The 18298-nt window shown below is 68.5% G+C and overlaps 5 protein-coding genes across 5 annotated transcripts in view; 4 read left to right on the top strand and 1 right to left on the bottom strand.

The window, feature by feature from the left end:
- The window catches only part of CHLNCDRAFT_144680 (hypothetical protein), a gene marked incomplete at both ends in the record, with an annotated part of 7347 nt that extends 6169 nt beyond the window's left edge, over window positions 1–1178 (top strand). Inside the window, 3 exons of the mRNA XM_005848333.1 lie at window positions 10–72; window positions 536–648; window positions 950–1178. Coding sequence (XP_005848395.1) covers window positions 10–72; window positions 536–648; window positions 950–1178 — 405 coding nt within the window. The remainder of the gene's footprint in view (window positions 1–9; window positions 73–535; window positions 649–949) is intronic.
- A 490-nt stretch (window positions 1179–1668) lies between these two features.
- Window positions 1669–2795, top strand: CHLNCDRAFT_144679 (hypothetical protein; the record flags this gene model as incomplete). The annotated part of the gene is made up of 4 exons (XM_005848332.1): window positions 1669–1731; window positions 1812–1916; window positions 2080–2162; window positions 2294–2795. 4 exons carry the CDS (start codon window positions 1669–1671, stop codon window positions 2793–2795), a joined length of 753 nt encoding a protein of 250 aa, XP_005848394.1.
- Window positions 2796–2933: 138 nt separating this feature from the next.
- CHLNCDRAFT_144678 (hypothetical protein) lies at window positions 2934–5333 on the top strand (the record flags this gene model as incomplete). Its single annotated transcript, XM_005848331.1, has 7 exons — window positions 2934–3062; window positions 3254–3370; window positions 3472–3526; window positions 3683–4420; window positions 4587–4694; window positions 4847–4990; window positions 5107–5333. 7 exons carry the CDS (start codon window positions 2934–2936, stop codon window positions 5331–5333), a joined length of 1518 nt encoding a protein of 505 aa, XP_005848393.1.
- Window positions 5334–6492: 1159 nt separating this feature from the next.
- On the bottom strand, window positions 6493–14754 carry CHLNCDRAFT_57570 (hypothetical protein; the record flags this gene model as incomplete). The annotated part of the gene is made up of 28 exons (XM_005848138.1): window positions 14395–14754; window positions 14087–14180; window positions 13832–13908; window positions 13648–13692; window positions 13381–13498; window positions 13195–13248; window positions 12770–12969; window positions 12340–12566; window positions 11985–12122; window positions 11753–11844; window positions 11487–11620; window positions 11263–11318; window positions 11027–11099; window positions 10813–10881; window positions 10571–10657; window positions 10299–10362; window positions 10016–10146; window positions 9649–9805; window positions 9297–9421; window positions 9056–9148; window positions 8820–8898; window positions 8574–8669; window positions 8327–8418; window positions 8068–8161; window positions 7474–7865; window positions 7175–7251; window positions 6924–7004; window positions 6493–6721 (listed from the first exon to the last, which is right to left on the bottom strand). The coding sequence occupies exons 1-28, from the start codon at window positions 14596–14598 to the stop codon at window positions 6493–6495; spliced, it is 3378 nt and encodes a 1125-aa protein (XP_005848200.1). The 5' UTR covers window positions 14599–14754.
- A 1151-nt stretch (window positions 14755–15905) lies between these two features.
- The window catches only part of HDS (hypothetical protein), a gene marked incomplete at both ends in the record, with an annotated part of 6281 nt that continues 3888 nt past the window's right edge, over window positions 15906–18298 (top strand). Inside the window, 9 exons of the mRNA XM_005848330.1 lie at window positions 15906–16016; window positions 16162–16281; window positions 16482–16574; window positions 16834–16940; window positions 17134–17225; window positions 17408–17492; window positions 17683–17786; window positions 17992–18083; window positions 18261–18281. Of these exons, the coding sequence (XP_005848392.1) occupies window positions 15906–16016; window positions 16162–16281; window positions 16482–16574; window positions 16834–16940; window positions 17134–17225; window positions 17408–17492; window positions 17683–17786; window positions 17992–18083; window positions 18261–18281 (825 nt within the window). The remainder of the gene's footprint in view (window positions 16017–16161; window positions 16282–16481; window positions 16575–16833; window positions 16941–17133; window positions 17226–17407; window positions 17493–17682; window positions 17787–17991; window positions 18084–18260; window positions 18282–18298) is intronic.

Here is an 18298-nt window from a genome sequence, read left to right as displayed (position 1 = left end):
TCCCAGCAGGCACCCGAGGTCATGTCAGGGGAACGCCCCACCGCCGCCGCAGACGTGTACGCCTTTGGCCTGGTGCGGCTGCCTCCGAGGCAGGGAGTCCCTGCCCTTGCCCTCCCACAGCACACCACTGCACTGCCGCTCCCCAAACTCACACGCGCACCCACCCATCCCACCACCGCCCGCATGTGTTGCCTGCCTGTTTGAGCCGCTGCCGGCCTCCACCCCACAACCGGCCTGCCGCCTCCCCGCCTTGCCACCAGCCTCACGCACCTGCCCTGCCACCCCCTCAGGTCCTGTGGGAGCTAATGACTTGGGAGCTGCCCTGGGGCGCCGCCTCGGGCACCCTGCCCTTCCAGGCAAGCACCTGTGGCGCTCAGCCGCTGCCAGCCTGGCCAGCTGGCGACCTGCCGCACCCCCCACCCCCCCCACCACCACTACCCGGCCTGGCCATCAAACCCGCCATCCATGCGCATGCACCGCACGCAGTCTCACAAACACCGTCCGACCCTTCTTTCTTTTTTCTTCTCCGACGCAGATCATCTACCAAGTGATCCACGGGGAGCGGCCCGAGGTGCCGCCGCGGGAGGCGCTGCCCGGCCCCGACAACGATTCCTTCACAGGCCTGGACGCCTACTGCGCGCTGATGAGGTGCGTGGGGGCGGGTGCGCATTTGCGGCATGGCGAGTGGACAGGGCGGTGTGTGTGTGTATGGCAGGGAGCGGAAGGGGAGAGGGCGGGCAGCAGCACTGCAGCCAGCCAGCCGCCACGCCGCCGCCTCCCTGGCCCACCACCTTCTTCAATGGCCAGCAGCTCCCATGCCTCAATCTGTGGGCAGCAGCAGCAAGAGCTGCGTCCCTCGCCCGTGTGGCCTGCCGACCCACCAGCCCACACCCGCATTGCCACGCCAACCCGCCACCCGCCACCGCCTGAGCCGCTGCCTTGGCTGCAGGGAGTGCTGGGCGGAGCGGCCCGGCGACCGGCCCACCTTTGACGCCATTGTGCCGCGCCTCAAGGCGCTGCTGATGGAGCTGCTGCCTGGGGGGGCGCCCCATGGGGCGCACAGCCGCACCCCGAGCGCAACCAGCACTGCCGACACGACGGGCGCCGTGGGGCGGCGGCAAGGCTTGGCGGCCACGCCCGGCAGCAGCGGCGCCCGGCTGGCAGAGCTGGCGCCCTGACAGGCGCCTGGCCTGCTCGCCTGCCATCCCTTGCTCCCAGTCGTTGTGAAGTTGTGACACTGCCGAATTTTCCATGGCTCCATCGATCCCTGCAATGATTTCTGCCCCTGCTATATTATTTGCCAATTGCTAGATTGTAAGCCATTCGGCGCCGCATGTGCGCAGCAGGCGCCGCCACTCGCATAGTTCAAGGAGTGCGACATAATGCCAAGTTCATGTGCTGAACCTGCGATTTGCATGCCGTTATTAGAATCAAGAGGCCAGCGAGTGTGTTACACACATACTGCGGCACCTGGTGGCGGGCGTCGCTAGACTGGCGGCGCCCCGCTGGCGCCGCCACGTGCACAGTGCTGGTGACCCCCTCCTCTTTGCCAGATCGATTGTATCGCGCCTCCCCTGGCTCTGCTGCATCCCTCTCCGCGCGCTGCGCACGCGCCCTTGCGCATCCTCCCTCCCCGCCATCGCAGCCCTGGCCCAAACCTCGCAGGCAATGTCCGACAGCATTGAATGGACGCCCGATGACCTGCGGTTCATGCGAGCCGCGCTGCAGCAGGTGTGCAGGGCCGCCGCCTGCCGCCGCCGTCGACCGCTGCCAGTCCCGTCAACAGATGCCCCCTTCCTTCCCTCTCGCAGGCCGCCAACGCCCTTGGGGAGAACGAGGTGCCGGTGGGGTGCGTGGTGGTGCGGGATGGCGCCGTGGTGGCAGCCGGCAGCAACAAGACAAATGAGACACGCAACGTGAGCTGGGGGTGTGGGCACCTGACGCCGCAGCACAGGCTGGCTGGCAAGTCGCCTTTCCCTGGCATGCCGTGCAAAGCATGCACATTGCACCGCGGCCCCATCCCCTGCAAGCGGCAGCACCATGGTGCCCATTCCCTGCCACCTGCATCTACGTGTTCAGGGCACGCGGCACGCCGAGTTTGTGGCGGTCGATGCCCTGCTGCAGCAGGCCGGCGGCGACGCGGCGGCGGCGCGCTTCCCAGAGTGAGCACCCGGGTTGTGTGCGCTCCAGGCCTGTGCCCCAAGCCGGTCCCTGTTGCCCAAACTCGCACCCTCCCGGCACCTTGCAACCAAGGCCGCGCCCCAGTTTACCCTCCCATTCCCGACCGGTGCAGGTGCCACCTGTACGTTACATGCGAGCCATGCATCATGTGTGCTGGCGCGCTGAGCCTGCTGCGCTTTGCATCCGTCACCTACGGCTGCCCCAACGACAAGTTTGGCGGCAACGGCAGCATCCTCAGCGTGCACGCCACAGCCTGCGGCAGCTGCAGCGGCGGCGGCGGCGGCGGCGCCGTGGAAGCACAGCAGCAGGGGCGAGAGGAGCAGCAGCAGCAAGGGCACCAGCAGCAGGAGGAGGAGCAGCAGCGAGAGCAGATGGGGCAGCAGCAGCAGGCGGGCAGCCGGGATGCCAGCGATGCGAGGAGCAGCGCCTGCCTGCCACTAGGCGCCATGCGGCAGCCTGGCAGCACCTATCCCAGCTGGGGCGGCCTGTTGGCGGCAGAGGCGGTGGGCTTGCTGCAGCGGTTTTATGCGGCAGGCAACCCCAACGCCCCGGTGCCGCACCGTCCGGTGCAGGAGCGGCCTGTGGCGCCTGCAGAAACGATGCAGCTGGGATGACGGAGATTGTTCCAACAGGCTGGCCTGGTGGCATGTAATCACCAGCAAAGTTGCGCCCACGTGGCGGCTGAGGGGCGGCACTTGGGATTGCTAGGAATTTCACGGCGCCGGGGATTCACCCCACACGACGTAACAACTATGGAGGTCGCTTTGGAGAAGCTACAGCGCTCATCCGAGGGGATGGCCCCCGAGGAGTTCACTCCCGAGCTGCAGGCGTTGCTGGGATTTGCGTCTTGCATGAAGGATTGCGAGGAGACGCTAAAGGGGGTGGCGCAGCGAGTGCAAGAGCAGGGAGGCGGCACCGATGACTTGGAGTGCCAACCCGACGTTTTCAAGGCACGGGCGCTCTTAATGGACCGCTGAGATGCTTCGTGCAACAATTGCCAGCCTGGGCAATGCAACCACCGCCGCCCGCCACCGCCGTCGCCACCGCTGCCGCCACGCATGCCACGCTGCAGGGCCTTGTCCAGTTTGTGCGGGCTGTGGCACTGGGCGCCGAGGCGGCGGGCGTGGGCCTGTGCAGCGCAGAGGTGCTGACGCTGCTGAAAGAACGGCTGCTCAAGGCAAGTGCTGGAGTGCGCGTGGCACTGCCTCTCCTGGTGACCCATCTCTTACCCGTGTGGGGATCGCACAGTCTGCGTCATCTTGGCTATCGTTACTTGGGTCCTGCCTGCAGCCCATCATCCGCAGGGAGGAGGACGGCAGCTACCAGGCGCACCGCCCATCCGTCGGTGAGCTTCCATGCAGCCCGCTGGCACTCCAGGCATGGCAGGATGCGCCTGCTGCCCGCTTTGCCGCAGCACCCCAGCACCCCTTGCCGTGCATCCGCCAGCTGGGCGTGCTCACCCATCCTCACCAACTTGGCTGCCTGTCCTCGCCCCATGCAGTCTGCCCTCGCCCCACCCCCACCAACATCGTGCAGCTGCTTGTGGCCGGCGTGTTCCTGCACGTCACCGGGAATGCAGAGCCCGCCATCGCTATGCTGTCTGCGGCGCTCAGCGGCGTGTGGCCGCCCGCAGTCGAGACGCAGCGCCGCCTGGTGGCCCGCCACTTCATCCCCTCTGTGGAGCTTGAGCCCGCGGGGCAGCAGCGCGAGGGTGGCGGCAGTGGTGGGGCAGCCGATGGAGTGGCAGCTTCCGCAGCAGAGGCGGAGGAGGCTGGCGCTGCAGCTGGCGGTGGCGGCAGCCAGGTGCCTGCGCCAGAGTCCTCCGCCGCCGGCGGACAGCCTCCCAACGAGTTTGCCGCCGCCCTTGCCGAGGCGCTGAAGCGGCACTGCCCCGAGGTCTCCGCCCCAGACCTGCAAAAGAGCGCGCTGGTGCTGCGCCTGTTCCTGGGCTGCCGCGCGGTGGGGCAGCAGGCCGCAGCGGCGCAGCAGCCCGCGGCGCGGCAGCAGCAGCAGCCGCCGGGTGGTGGCGGCGGCTCTGATGCCCTGCCAGGCCCGGGGTTCCAGGCCATCATTCGCACTCTGCTGCTGGACTGCCAGCAGCTGCTGGATCTGGACCCGGCCTGCATGCACGCCTACGTGTGGGCTGCCCAGCTGGCGCTGCAAGCCCGCTGGCCGCTGGAGCCCGCCCGCATGGCGGCGCTGCTTCGGGAGGGCGCCCGGCGAGCCGCGGACGCACAATGTGAGCTGAGCCGGCCAGCTCGCTGGCTGTGCACTGCATGTGGCAGCTTTCTTGGTATATAGCCTGTGGCTGGCCGGGGTGGTTGACCTATGCTGGGCGTGGCGGCCCCGCCCTTCCCACCACTTAACGTGAGCCTGCGCCACTTAATGTGAGCCTGTACTTGCAGGCTGGCTGGCGGCGGCCGAGGTGCAGCACGACCATGCGCTTTGGCTGATGCAGGGGGCCAGCGCGGAGCGCAATGTGGCGGTGCGGCAGACGGCGCTGCTGGAAGCAGGTGGGCCTGGGCCGGCACGCCAGGCGGATGGCTGGCTGGCGGCGTGGCTTGTGTTGGAGAGCCCAGGATGGTTGGGCAGCCCAAGCTTGGCCGGTTGCGGCTTGCGCTTGATGGCTGCTGCGCTGCCCGTCGGCTTGCCCGCCCTGCCGCAGGCCAGCTTCTGGAGAGCATAAAGGAGATGGAGGGGCGGCTGGCGGGGTGGATGCCAGAGGGGCGGCTGCAGCAGCTGACGGAGCGGCGGCAGCAGCTGGCCGAGCTTCAGCAGCAGCTGCGGGCCGGCAGCCTGCGCGGGCTTGGTGCGTGCAGGGCTGCGCTGCCCGCTGCATTTTGCCCGCAATTGCTGCCTGCCTGCTCTCCTGCGCCCGCTCAGCACTCAACACACACTGCAGCGGCTGGGACCCGTGCTGTGCAGGCGCGGCACGCGCCGGCTTTGCTGCCGCTGCCGCCTGCGCGTTTTGCGGGACGCCCACCCAGCAGCTGAAGAGCTGCGCAGCATGCAAGGCTGTGGCCTACTGCAGCCGAGCCTGCCAAGTGCAGGACTGGAAGCAGGGCCACAAGCAGCTGTGCGGTGAGCTGGCTGCCGCCGCTGTGGCGGGAAAGCAGGCACCTCCTGCAGCAGTGGTGGGGCGGCAAGGCTAGCACCTGGTTTGCATGCAACTGGCTTGCACTGTGTTTCGCCCATGGTGTTGTGGATCAAACTCTTGTGACTTTACAGGCCGGAAAAGGTACTGTTGGCAGGCATGTCACTCAGCGGCAGGCAGGGTGTCACGCGGCGGTGGGTATCTTCAGACATGAACAGGGAGGCAGTGCTGGGGGCCAGGAAACGAAATGAGGTGAGGTGTGTGAAGGGAGGGGCACGCGGGCTTTCACGAAGCCTCTTGTGCATGCTGCGCTACTAAAGCTCTTTGGCGCACTTGCATCGCCGCCTGGCATCACCGCCCTAGGCCTAGCTGCTGCACCGGGGATGGCGTGGCGGCACCCTCTGTGCCGGCGGTGCCGGCAGCACCCCCGCCGTCAGCCCCCTCCATGAGCTGCTCCCCTGCAGCCAGCTGCATGAGGTGCTCCGCCAGCTGGGGGTCCACTAGGTCCAGCTGTCGCCTCAGCGCTTCCTCACCCAGCCACGACGCCACCTGCGGCGATCCGGGGGCGGGCGCAGCCAAGGTGACGAGATCTCAAGAGCAGGTGGAGGGAGCGGTGGGCAGGCAGGGGACCCATTCCGGGCTGCCCGCAAAGAAACACCGGACCGGCCCCGGCATCTGCCGTCCTCACGGCTGCGTGGCGCTCGCACACACCGGCGCCGGGCCCCAGCGGGCCTCGCACCTTTGATGCCGCCGCCCGCGCCGCCTCCCGCGCGTCGATGGCCTTGACCGGGTCGGTGCGTGCCAGGGCCAGGCGGCGCAGCACGAGCTGGTCGGAGTGGGAGGTGTCGCCGACCTGGCCAGGGGCATGGTGCACAGAGAGAGAGAGAGAGAGAGAGAGAGAGAGAGAGAGAGAGAGTGTGTGTGTTTGTGTGCGCGTGTATGTTGGGGTGTGTTGGAGATGTGGGGCAGGCAGCACACTCTGGGCTGCGCACGCAAGCTTCTGGCGTGCCGCTGCTGTGGCCGAGGGCCTGGCGGCGGCGAGGGAGGCGGGCGGGCACCTCGCCCCTGCACCCAGCGTGGTGCCCATCCCATCCACCCCCCGCACCTGCATCTCCTGCAGCCGCTGCTGGTCCCGGGCAAACTGCTCCTGCTCCCGAGCGGCACGGATGCCTGCAGCACATGGGGCGGGGGAGCCAGCCAAGCAGGTAGGCAGGCAGTCATGCAGCAGGCAGGCAGGCAGTCATGCAGCAGGCAGGCAGGCGGGTGGGCAGGCAGGCACAGCCTCCTACGCAGACACATGTGCAATGTTGGCAGCAGGCTTGCTGCAGGCTGCACGGCGCACCCAGGATGAGCGCCTGCGCGGCCCGCTCGGGCGCGCGCAGCGGCGGGCAGGCGTCGGCGTAGAGGATGCTGCACAGGGTGACGGCGGCGCGGTGGCGGCGCACCCTGCAGGCGGGGCGACCGGAGCAAAAGGGTAGGGGTGGGCCAGACCCCGAGCGGTCGTTGTACCCGGCGATCCCTGCCAAAAGGAAGGCCCACACTAAAAGTAGTGGTGACCGCCGCCGGGCGAGCAAACACCCCCACCCCCCCTTTGGTATCCTCCGCCCTCCCCCTCAACCACTCCCCCCCCCCCCTCCCACCCCCCCACTGCCCCAGCACCCCCATGGCCGCCACAAACATCTCGGCAATGTCCCGCGCTCCTCCCATCAGGACCCAACGGTCCAGCACCCTGCGGGGCAAGGCGGGGAGGAAAGCACCGGCACGTGAGGGCACAGCGGGGATTGTGTGTGGGCAGCAGGGCCTGGCTGGCAAAGCAGGGCCGGCACGCGCCGGATGCAGGCTGGCAGGCGGCGGGCCGCAGGGGCGTGCCGCCGCAGCCCCTGGGATGCCGGCGCCGACCTGGCCTCGGCGCCGCTGTCGCCGTCGAGCAGCGTGGGCAGCAGGGAGGGCTGCTTGAACAGCAGGCGACCCACCACCTGCGGTTGGTGTGTGTGGTGCGTGTGTGTGTGTGGGCGGTGGTGCTAGGGGTACCTCCATAGGAGCACCGCCATGCAGGGAGAGGTGGGCAAGTAGCGAGGTACCTGGGCCCCTCCCACCCCCGCCCCTCAAATGCCCACCCCACGCCGCCGAGAGCGTCGCACCACACACCACGCACTGCAGCCGGCCCCAGCACCAGCCGCGGCAGCCCCGGTCCACACCTCTAGGCACGCCTCCACCAGGCCGAGCCCCATCGAGGGCAGCCGCACCACGCCTCCGCCATAGTCGGCCGCCGCCACCTGGGCCGCCGCCTTGGCCGCGGGCTGCAGCTCGGCTGGCAGCTCCCCCTGCTGCCCCCCCTGCTGCCCCCCGCCCGCCTGCTCGCTCAGGTGCACTATCAGCGCCAGCAGCGCCGCCGCCGAGGTCGCCTCTGCCACCTGGTCGGGGGCCATGCCTTTGACAGAGGGCTGTCGCTGCCCCTGCTGCCCAGAGGGGCCCGCCAGCAGCTGCTGCAGCGCCGCCCGCTGCTGCGCCGCGGCGGCCACCGCCGCTCCCAGGCTGGCGGTGATGGCAGAGGCCAGAGGGCCCAGCAGCGGCGCCACCGCCGGCAGGCCTGCGCGGCAAAGGAGGAGCGCTGCTGGTTACTCGGCAACGCAGCGCAGCGCGCTTGGCAGCTCGCACTACATCTGCAACCGCAGGCACACACACCACCCTATGCCTTGCCGAGCATGCAGGTGCCTCTGCGCAGCCCCACAGCCTCTGCAAGCAAGCCAACGGGCCGGGCTGCAGCCGCAGGAGGCCCGCTGCCTGCCCACCTCCCAGCAGCACGTGCCCCTCTGCAATCTTCAGGCAGCCGGCGGTGTCCTGGCCGCGGCGCAGGATGGGCGGCAGCCGCTGGACAAACATGTCCTGCTGGCGGGGAGGGCAGGGCAGGGGGGAGCACGCAGGGAAAGGCGTGAGGCACGCATGGGGCACAGGGGCACTGTGCACAATGACTCTGTGCAGGCTCTGAAGCATGAGCCTGAACGCAGGCTGCGCCTATGCTGGGTCCCCTCCACCCACCCACCCACCCACCTGCAGCGGTGCGGGCAGCTGCTCGCTGGTCACCAGCACAGCAGACCACAGTCGCAGGCCGTCCTCTATGAGAGGCTCGGAGTCGGGGCTTCCTGCAGGGAGGAAGCAGGGGGGCGGGCGGCAGGGCGGAGATGCTGAGCTGGCAGGAAGCGCTCGCAAGGAGAGTTGGCGTCTGGCCAGCTGCCCAGCTCACGCTAGCACACACCACAGCCTGCAGCTGTCAGCAGCAACGGCGGTGGCGGCGCACCCAGGTTGGTGGCGTGCTGCAGCAGGGGGAAGAGCAGGCCCGCGACGCGCGGGTCTGCCACCGCCGCCGAGCCCAGCCGCATGAGGAGGTGGGTGACTGTAGTGCAGGGCAGGTGGGAGGGCAGGTGGATGGAAGCCTCGCAGTTGGATGCAGGGCACACGCCCGCCCATCCGATCCCCCGCCTCTGCACCTCCTCCCTCGCAGTGCACTCTGCAGTGCGCGTCCTTGCCGCCACCCGCAGCCCACCTGTGGAGATGAGAGCAGAGTGCAGGCGCGCCAGACCGCCCGCCCCCTCCTGCCTCCGCTGGCTGATCACCTGCCACACCTGCGGGCAACGGCCAGGCGGCGGCAGGGGCAGCAGCAGCAGAGCTTCAGACTGCTTGCCGTGGTGCACGCACCGACCACCGTGCCGCAACCAGCCGGCTCGCCAGCGTCAGCCAGCATGCCCTCCCCCAGGCCTCTGGGGTGGCCCTCCCCCACACCTGGGGCAGTGCGCTGCAGATGGTGGCCAGGTGAGGGCGCAGACGGTCGCCCAGGAGCTCCACAGAGGAGGATACGCACTGCAGCACGCGCACCTGCGGGAAGGCAGCAGCGGCAAGGACGGGTGTTGCCCAGAGGCGTACTGGGCAGGATGCCACCGGAAAACACCACCGCAGCCGCTCAAGCAGAAGGGGGCAACGCCGCCCACACAGCCGAGCCGCTGCGACCGCCGCCGTCGCCCACCATGCTCTCAATCTCCGCCAGGCGCGGCAGCAGCGCGAAGCAGCCGCCGATGACCGCGTCTGTGGCCTCCTCCACCGCCGCCATGTGCGCCTTGTACTCTGCATCCACCTGGGATGCCAGCGCGTCTGCAGGCACGCGCGGGAGAGGCGTGAGCGAGGGCTGGTGGCGAGCAGCGGTGGGTGGCGATGGGAGGTTGTGGTAGGCTGGCCAGGGGGCACACTATGGGTGAAGGCAGGCCTGGCAGCGGCGAGTGCAACACATGGGAGCGCAGCAGCCAGCCGGGTAGGCCGCCGCTCACTGCCATGCCTCCCCGATCCACACCTCAGCCCCCCCGCCCGAACACTGCACCCACGTGCCGCATCCTCCTCCGAGTCCGACAGCGCCAGCGTGGCGCCGCCCGGCCCCTCCAGCACCAGCCGCCTGCGCCCCGCGGGCTGCGACACAAACTGGCTCTCCTCCAGGCAGTTACTGAGCAGCACGGTAAGGGCCGACACCGCCATGAGCGCCACCTGCAGGGGGCGGGGACGAGCGGAGCAGCAGCTCGGCAGGCTGACAGCAGCATGCAGGACAACAGCAGGGCATAGCCCTCCTGTATCCTCCTCATAGAAGGTGTGGCCCTACGGGCAGCCAGAACCTGAGCAGGTGGCTGCGGCATGTGAATAGCGACGCACGCGGGAGCGCCGGCAAAAGAAATCCTCACGGGCCGTGCCCCCACTCACCACAACGTCTGAGTGGGTCAGGTGCTGCACCACCAGCCCAAAGGCCTCCACCCAGGGTGCCGCCTGCAGCTCCGAGCCGCACACGCCCAGAAGCCACAGCGCGCCGGCTCGCAGGATGCTGCCGTACAGGCCTGCAAGGAGGCAGGAGCAGTGGCGGAATCCAGATGAGCACGCTGGTTGCGGCCCCCCCTGCAAGCTCCAACTTGGCGAGCCTGGCCACCCGCCGCTCGTGGTAACAGCAGGCCGCTGCACTCTGCTGGCAGGGCATCAAAAGGCCGCTCACCCGTCAGCTCCGTGCTCTGCAGGATAAGGCGCAGCTCTGAGGCGTACCAGGCATTGAAGTCCACCTGCGGCCAGCAAGAGGGGGGGTAAGCAGGAGAGGGCAGATGTGGGTGGGTGGCGCACGGCGGCGCGTGGCGGGGCTGGAAACCCCAGCCTGGGAAGAGCCAGCTGCACCGGCAGAGGCCGAAGGTGTGTATGCAGCGTAGGGAAGGGAGTTTACGGTGGCTGGGAGTGGGCAACCACAGCATGCACAGCATGCACAGCGGGAGCCACCTTGGAGCGCAGGTGTGGGAAGCATTCGCCGATGGCGCGGTACGTCCCCTCCCGAAGCAAGATGTTGTCGGGCGACAGCGCCGCCGCCTGCCTTGGCGGCAGGTGGCAATGGATCGGGCGGGCTGCTGATACCAACCGCCTCTGCTGCCAACCGCACCCTGCTGCCAACCGCCTCTGTCCTGCTGGCACCCTGCTGCTAACCGCAGCTGGTGTTGTGGAACGCAAGCAGCCCGGCCGCCCACCTGCTGCTGCGCCGCCATAGCCAGCAGGGCGGAGGCCACAGGCTCGTCCGCGCGCTCCAGCATGCACTCCTGCAGCAGTGCAGAGATACAGCAGTACACATGATGGCACCAAGAGGGCAACCCACTGGAAAGCACACGCCTTGCCCCACGATCAGCACACCCCGCCAGCTGCTGCCTGGCAGCCAGGTATCTCGCCAGCAGCTGCCTGGCTCACCAGCAGTGCCACGCCGCAGGGCCGAGGCGTGTCGGCGTCGGGGCTGGTCTCCACATCCACATTGCGCGCAAAGCTGCAGACGGGGGAGCAGGCAGGAGGCTGAGACGCAAGACTCCAGGCCGTGCAGCAGCGCAGCACAGCGGCTGGGCGATGGATGTGGACATGTGCCCAGGCGCTGCAGACTTGGCTTCACTGAGAGGAACCCAGGCCCAGCTGCTGCTGCGGCGGCGGCCCACCTCTCCGGGTCCGCCTCCCACTCGGCCACCTCGGCAGGCGACAGCATTATGTACTTCTGCGGTACATGCGGTACATGCGGTGTGGCGGCAGTGGTGTGCTGTTGACAGCAGGCTGTGTGCCCGCCTGCCATATCGGCCTGCACACACCCCCAATAGCGCACCGCACCCAACCCTCCCCGCAGCCCTCCCTCCACCCCGCCCTGCACCCATCGCCCCAGCCGCACCTGCACGATGGCCTGCACCAGCGCGGGGCACTGCGCGGGCGCCAGCAGGGCGGCCAGCGCGTCGCTGGCGGCCAGCAGCTGGGGGCGGTACTTGGCGATGGCGGCGCGTCCCGCGTCGCTGATGTACCGTGCTTCTGCAGTGCGGTACAGAAGTGCAGCGGCGGCGTGTCACAGCTGGCGCTGCCCGGGCACTGGGGCCCTCTGAGGAAGCAGCATCAGCGGAGGCAGACGCGCAGCGGCTGTGGCTGCCCAGCGGTACCGCGCACCTGGGCTGCCCCCTTCCACAAAGTCCCGGCGGTACAGCTGCTGCAGCAGGGCGCGGGCGCAGAAGCGCACCAGCACCACCCGCGCCTTGGGCCTGCGGGGCGGTGGCAGGCGGCGCACGTCACAGGTGACAGCATGCAGCAGGCGGAGGTGGCAGGGGAGCGGCTGCCGGCCCACCCGGTTGCAATGCAGCGCGGAAGCCGAGCGTACAAGTGATGCCCAGCACAGTGCTACACATCACAGCGCAGCACGGCGTGGCGGCGCTGCTCTCGCCTGATTCGGTGCACCAGCGAGGCGTCCATTGCCAGCAGCGCGGCGTTGATGCACAGGGAGATGAGGCCCGGCAGGTGGGCGGCAAACTGGAAGGTGTGCCTGCGGTGCGGTGCCACGGGGGACGGCCGGGCGAGAACGGTGAGCAGCGGGGGAAGCGTCGGTGCTGATGAGGCGAGTTTGAGGATGGGGCTGCCCGAGGTTGAGCAGCGGGCAGAGGTGCGCCACCCTCATGACCCCCCCTGTCTCCCACGCAGCAGGCCATCACACCCGAAGAGCATCACCACCACCACAGCCAGCAGCAGCGGACACCACACACCTGTCCATGGTCACCAGCGCTACCTGCAGCAGCCGCTCCCAGTTCTTGCCTAGCAGCTGCCAGCGCTGCTGCTGCGGATCGCCGCCCGCGCCGCCGCCGTCCCCGGCCGCCGCCGCCGCCGCCGTCGCCGCCTGCAGCCCGGTCAGCAGCTGCGGGGCGATGGCGGCGGCCGCCTGCTGGATCTCTGTCAGCAGGGCGTTCAGCGCATCCTCCACGCCCTCAAAATCCTGCGAGGGCAGCAGGGGAGGGCGGGCAGGTGATCAGCTTGCCTGGCTGGACTTGCACGGCTGGCAGCAACAGGCATGGCGAGAGCTCGGGCTGCGTCACACATCCTGGCACGGTGCAGTCTCTAGGCCGCTCTCTATGGCCATGCCGACTCCCCCCACGTGTCACCAAACTCACACACACACCAACACACACAACCACACACCTGCAGCACATGCATCAGCTCCCTTGCCGCCGACAGCGCGGCCGCCGCGGCCGCCCCGCGCCGCGCCCAGCCCTCGCCCCCCGCCAGCAGCGCCGCTGTGTGCTGCTCCCACTGCGCCCGCAGCGGCGCCAGCAGCGCCTTGGCCTGCGCGTCCAGCAGCGCACGCTGGCGGTGCACGCCGCCCGCAAGCTCTTCCAGCTCTGCGGGTGGCAGCGGCAGAGGGCGGCCGGATGGCAGGCAAGCAGGCAGTCAGGCTGGCAAGCAGCTAGGCAGGCGGGTGACGAGCAGGATGAGGGAAGCAAGAGGTGCCAGAGAGAAGCGCCCTGAGGGGTGGGGCAGCGGCATAAACCAGGACAGGTGCACAGCAGGCTGAGCAAGGGCCAAGCGGGAGCGCAGGGCGTCCGATGTGTCGGCCCTGTACGCACCCGCGTCTGTCATCAGTCGCGCGTCCCTGTGGCTCTGAATCACAAATTTCTTGCCTGCAGGCAGCCAAAGCAGCCAGTCAGGCAGGCAGCCAAGAGGTGGCGGCAGTGCCGGGTGCAACCGAGGCATGCACGTCAAGCAACCCGTAGCATCATCAGCAGCAGCAGGGCTGGCGGCCAGCAGCTCACCCTTGAGAGCCTGCAGCACGTGCTTGAGCGCCGTCAGGGCGCGCTGCTTGCCGGCCGGCGCGACCGCCGACTCCTCTGCCGCCGCCGACAGCAGGTCTGGCAGCAGGCTCTCCCAGGGCTGCAGCCGGTGGGTGCACGCAGCAGGCAGAGGCGCAGGAATTACCATTGAAATCAGCAGCGCAATCACAGGGCCAGAGGGCGGGCATGGCAGGCGGATGGCAAGCAGCGGCGGTGGGCACACCACAGCAGGGCGGCCCCAGGCCCCACCTGCGGCACGTCGAACCGCGCTATGTTGGTGATCAGCAGGGTGACCTGCAGGCATGGCGGGAGTGGAGCAGACATGCTTGGGGGCGATCCACACATCAGCCAGTGGGGTGTGCAAGACTCGCCGCCACACCTTTGCAGGGCAACTTCCTCCCCGCTTCCCGCCCTGGCATGCAGCAAGCAGTACCTGCAGCGCCACCCTGTCCGAGGGGTCGCCCAGCAGTACGGCTGTGGCAGTGGACCGGATGTACTGCTTCTCGTCGTCTGCGGCACAGCAGTGTAGGGGTGGGTGGCGTCAGCGACAGCGGCAGCGGCAGCCAGATGGCGGGAGCCGGCGGGCTGTCAGGGCCCGCCCTCTCCCGTTGGGCACCTGCCAGCGCCTGGGCCTTGTGCTTCCCATGCTCGCTGTATACAAGGATAGCAGTGGCCGGCGGTGACCCACCTGGCACGCGTGACCACTCGCGGCTGCCCAGGGTCTTTCGCCAGCTGCTGCCCACCGCATTCTTGGCCACGACAGCCGCCATCAGGCGCCCGTCCTGCACGGTCGGTGCGGAGCATTGGGTGAGGGCAATGCATGGGTAGGCCTAGTGATTGGTTGCATGAATTCCTGTTAATGCCCTGGCTAGCAAGGATGTGAGAAGTCCATGCACATGCATGCATGGCGAAGCAAGGTCGGCTTCCGGCGCCAACTGGAGTGGGCCGGCAGGTGGCGGCAGGTTAAAGGATGGTGTCGGCCGGCTGCTCGCGCACCTCGGGCACCGCCTGCACCTCTGCCACGACTCGCAGGAGGCTCCCAATGAACCCAGGCGCCGCATCGGACTCCCAGCCCCTCAGCTGCTCCTCGGCCGCAGTGCGCACGCCCTTATCGAAGCTCAGCGCCGCCTCCAGTGTCTTGTATACCTGCTCCACCGGGATTGGCGCTGCCGAGAGGTTCTGGGGGGTGTCGGTCTCCATTGTTCAGCGCTGGGCGGCAGCCTGCGCAGCCCTGATGGGATGTGCTGATGGCACCCAGATCAGCAGCAGGGCGGTGATGGTTGCTTGAGCCGAGAGAGTCTAGAGCTGGGCGTGAGGTCGAGCAGGGGGTGCTCCCGCAGCCTACCAAGCATTCATTTGTCCAAGTGAGGTGTGCCCGATCGCTCCCCGGGCCAGGGACGCGCCCCCTGGGAGTGCCAAGTCACCGTGCCGCCAGGTCGCCGGCACCGCCAGCGGTGACTGAGGCGCCGGCTGATCCATGCACCGGCTAGCATATACCTTGGCCAAGCACAGTTCAAATCATGTGGCAATATCACGCCATCCATGCTTGGCTTATTCCCACAAGTTTGCCGCCAGGCATGATTAAAGAGGCGTTGACGCCAGCAATGCCGCAGCTAGTGCCCAGCACCCGGCCCTGCGCATTGACGCCAGGCTCTCTGTGGCTTGCGGTCACGAAGCTGACCGAAGCATGATGATTAGTTTCTGAGAGGGATGCGTAGTGCTGTGCTGGCCAGCACCCCTCCGCCTCTTGACAACGCATCCTGCCCTGCCCGACCATGACTGACACTTGCATGCCAGTTACCATAAGCTGCGACGTTGCCGTGTGGGTGCAAATGTCATCAACTTGCTGTGAATGGTACCGACGTTTCACAGCGAGCGGTTGGGTCTTCGGTCGGCCAGCAAACGTCTCCAGAGCCTGGCTTTGCAGCCCTGTTTGCGCGCCTGGTGGCAGGTGCGCGTGTCTGGGGGCGTGCCATTCTGACTGAAACAGGATAACACACGCTGCCGCAGTCGAGGCAGGGGGACGTTGGCGGCAACAGAGGTTGGCGGCAGCTCCGCTCCACCTACCGCCCACTCGGTATGCCCGCCGCAGCAGCTCCGCTGCCGCCCAGTACATTGGAACCATCCCAAGCCCACTGAAATAGACTGCCGCTCCCTCCAACTGACGGACGTGGCAGGAGGAGGCCGAATTGTCATGTTGCATGCATGTTTCCCAGCCTGTGCGTATGGTTGGCTGCCCGACTCGCCCAGAACGTGCATCCACCGTTGTATGACATATAATCGCAGCCGAAATGCGATTCCTCTCGCTGTGCTCGTCTCTGTGCCCTCCTTTCTTCCCAAGCCCGGCCCCAAATCCTGATGGAATGAGCGGCTGGCACCGCAGGGCTCCCTCCAATTGCATTTACGTGCCCGGCCCTACAGCCTGAGTGTGTTAAAGGGGTCCCAGCCCTCCCCCCGCCAGTCTCTCGATTAGCGCACAGCGTGCCAGGGGGCCGGTGCGTGCCACCATGCAGACCGCCGCGACCCATAGCAGCAGCAGCGTCTTCCTGCGGGGCGAGAGCCTGCTGCAGCGGCACGGCCGCACCATGCGGTCAGCCGCACGCCAGAGCCCCGTGAGGGTGAGCGGGGAGGCCTGGCGGGCCACGTAGCGCAATCAGCCGGCGCGGCAGGGCGTCGCGGGGCAATGCAGCGCCCGCGTACCGCCGCCCGCGTGCCGCCGCCGCCAACCTCTTCGCCGCTTGCACCGTGCTGCTTTTGCTGCAGGCGGCGGTGGCGGGTGAGGGCCCCATGATTGTGACCCAGAAGAAGGAGCTGCGCCTGCTGACTCCCAAGTACTGCGAGAGCATCAGCCAGACGCGCCGCCGCCCCACCCGTACCGTCGACGTGCGTGGCCCGTGCTGTTTGGGGCTGCTCTAGCTGCTGCCCATGCCGACATGGGACGCTATTCGACTGCAGGCGGGCTGTTCTTTCCATCGCAGCTTGTGCCCAAGACCATGCAGCAGGGGACGTAGGGGCCCCGCCGCTTCCCTTGCGGCCACCTGCAGCCGCCTCACCCCGGCCCTCCCCCTCCTGCCCACCTGCAGATTGGCCCCGTCAAGGTGGGCAGCGAGCACCCCATCGCCCTGCAGACCATGACCACCACCGACACCCGCGACATTGAGGCCACTGTGGAGCAGGTGCTGGGCAGAGGGCGAGGGGCGGCGGCTGCTGGGCGGGATTGGAGCGTGCTGGCTGGAGGGGTGGCAGGGAGCTGCTCGGCAGGCTGGCAGCCAGGCGGCGGCAGCGGGAGCTGGCACGCTCCGCGGCAGGGCCAGAGCGGCGTCGACGGAGCTACGGGGCGGCTGGCAGCAAGCAAACGCGGCGCCGTTGGTGCGGCGCCCACTCGCACATGCACACCACACACACACACGCCTATCGCTGCCCCCCTGCTTGCAGGTCAAGCGGTGCGCGGATGCGGGCGCCGACATTGTTCGCATCACGGTGCAGAGCAAGCGGGAGGCGGAGGCATGCATGAAGATCAGGGAGCGGCTGTTCAAGGACAGGTGGGCGGGAGGACGGGGTGGGAGTTGAGGGCAGCTGTGGCGACCGCTGGGCAATTAGACAGGGCTCATGCCAGGAGGCGACGGGCTGCAGCCGCCACGGGGATGTCACACTGTGCGACATGCTGTGCTCTGTGCGTGCCCCCACATCCGCTTGCACCACCTGTACCGCCTGTACCGCATGTACCGCCTGCAGGTACACCACCCCGCTTGTGGCAGACATCCACTTCCAGCCCGCGGTGGCCATGATGGTGGCGGACGCGTTTGAGAAGATCCGCATCAACCCGGGTGGGATGCTGGCGCCTGCTGCTGGGGCTGCTGCTGGGCCTGCTGCGGCTGGGCTGCTGGCGGGGGTGGGTTGCTGCGTAGTAGGGCCGGGGCGCCATGGCGCGCCCCTCGGCCGCCGCCTGTCCCCGCCGCCGCCCGCGCGCCGACCCTCCACCCCCGCCGCCGCCGCCGCCGCCGCGCAGGCAACTTTGCCGACGGTCGCAAGACGTTTGATGTGATCAACTACGACGACCCGGCGCAGTTTGCGGCGGAGAGGGACTACATACGGTGGGGTGGGGTGGGGTGGGGTGGGGAGGGGGTTGTGTGTGTGTGAGGGAAAGAGATGGGATCTTGCTAGATTGAAATGAGAGGGGAAGGCGTCAGTGTGATCTGACAGCGTGGCACTAGCATGGCTTGGTTTGGCTGCTGGGCGACTAAACACATACGCCCCGCCCGCCCGCCCCCCCCCGCGCCGCAGCGAGGTGTTCACGCCGCTGGTGGAGAAGTGCAAGAGCCTGAACCGGGCGATGCGTATAGGCACCAACCACGGCTCCCTGTCCGCCCGCATCCTCTCCTTCTACGGTGCGCTGCGTGAGGGGGGCGGGGCCTGCGGCCTGGGGGGCGTGCAGGGTGCGGTGTGTCGGCCGCGGCTGCACTGGGGGCCGGGGACTGCGCGGTCAGGCAGCCAGGAGGTACGATGCTAGGGTGCGCGCTGCTCTTGCACCGCTCCTGCCTGCTGCTCACAGTACGCTGCGGCCTCTGGCCCGCCGCCCGCGTGGCGCCGCAGGCGACACGCCGCGCGGCATGGTTGAGAGCGCGTTTGAGTTTGCCGACATCTGCCGCGACCACGACTACCACAACTTCCTCTTCTCCATGAAGGTGGGTGTGTGTGGTGGTGGTGTGGGCGCGCACGTCCTGCATGGGCCGAGGTGGATGGGGAAGCGGGGTGGGGCCTCGGCTGCGTGGCTGCTTGCGCTCGGCGTGCCCGCCGCGCGGCCATGCCCGCTCACTTCCCCCTCCCCCTCCCTGGCCCCTCCCCCTGGTCCCCGCCCGCAGGCCTCCAACCCGCTGGTGATGGTGCAGGCGTACCGCTG

This window comes from Chlorella variabilis (assembly GCF_000147415.1).
Source record: "Chlorella variabilis unplaced genomic scaffold CHLNCscaffold_8, whole genome shotgun sequence".
NCBI classification, from domain to species: domain Eukaryota; kingdom Viridiplantae; phylum Chlorophyta; class Trebouxiophyceae; order Chlorellales; family Chlorellaceae; genus Chlorella; species Chlorella variabilis.
This window is presented reverse-complemented; position numbering and strand designations above follow the sequence as displayed.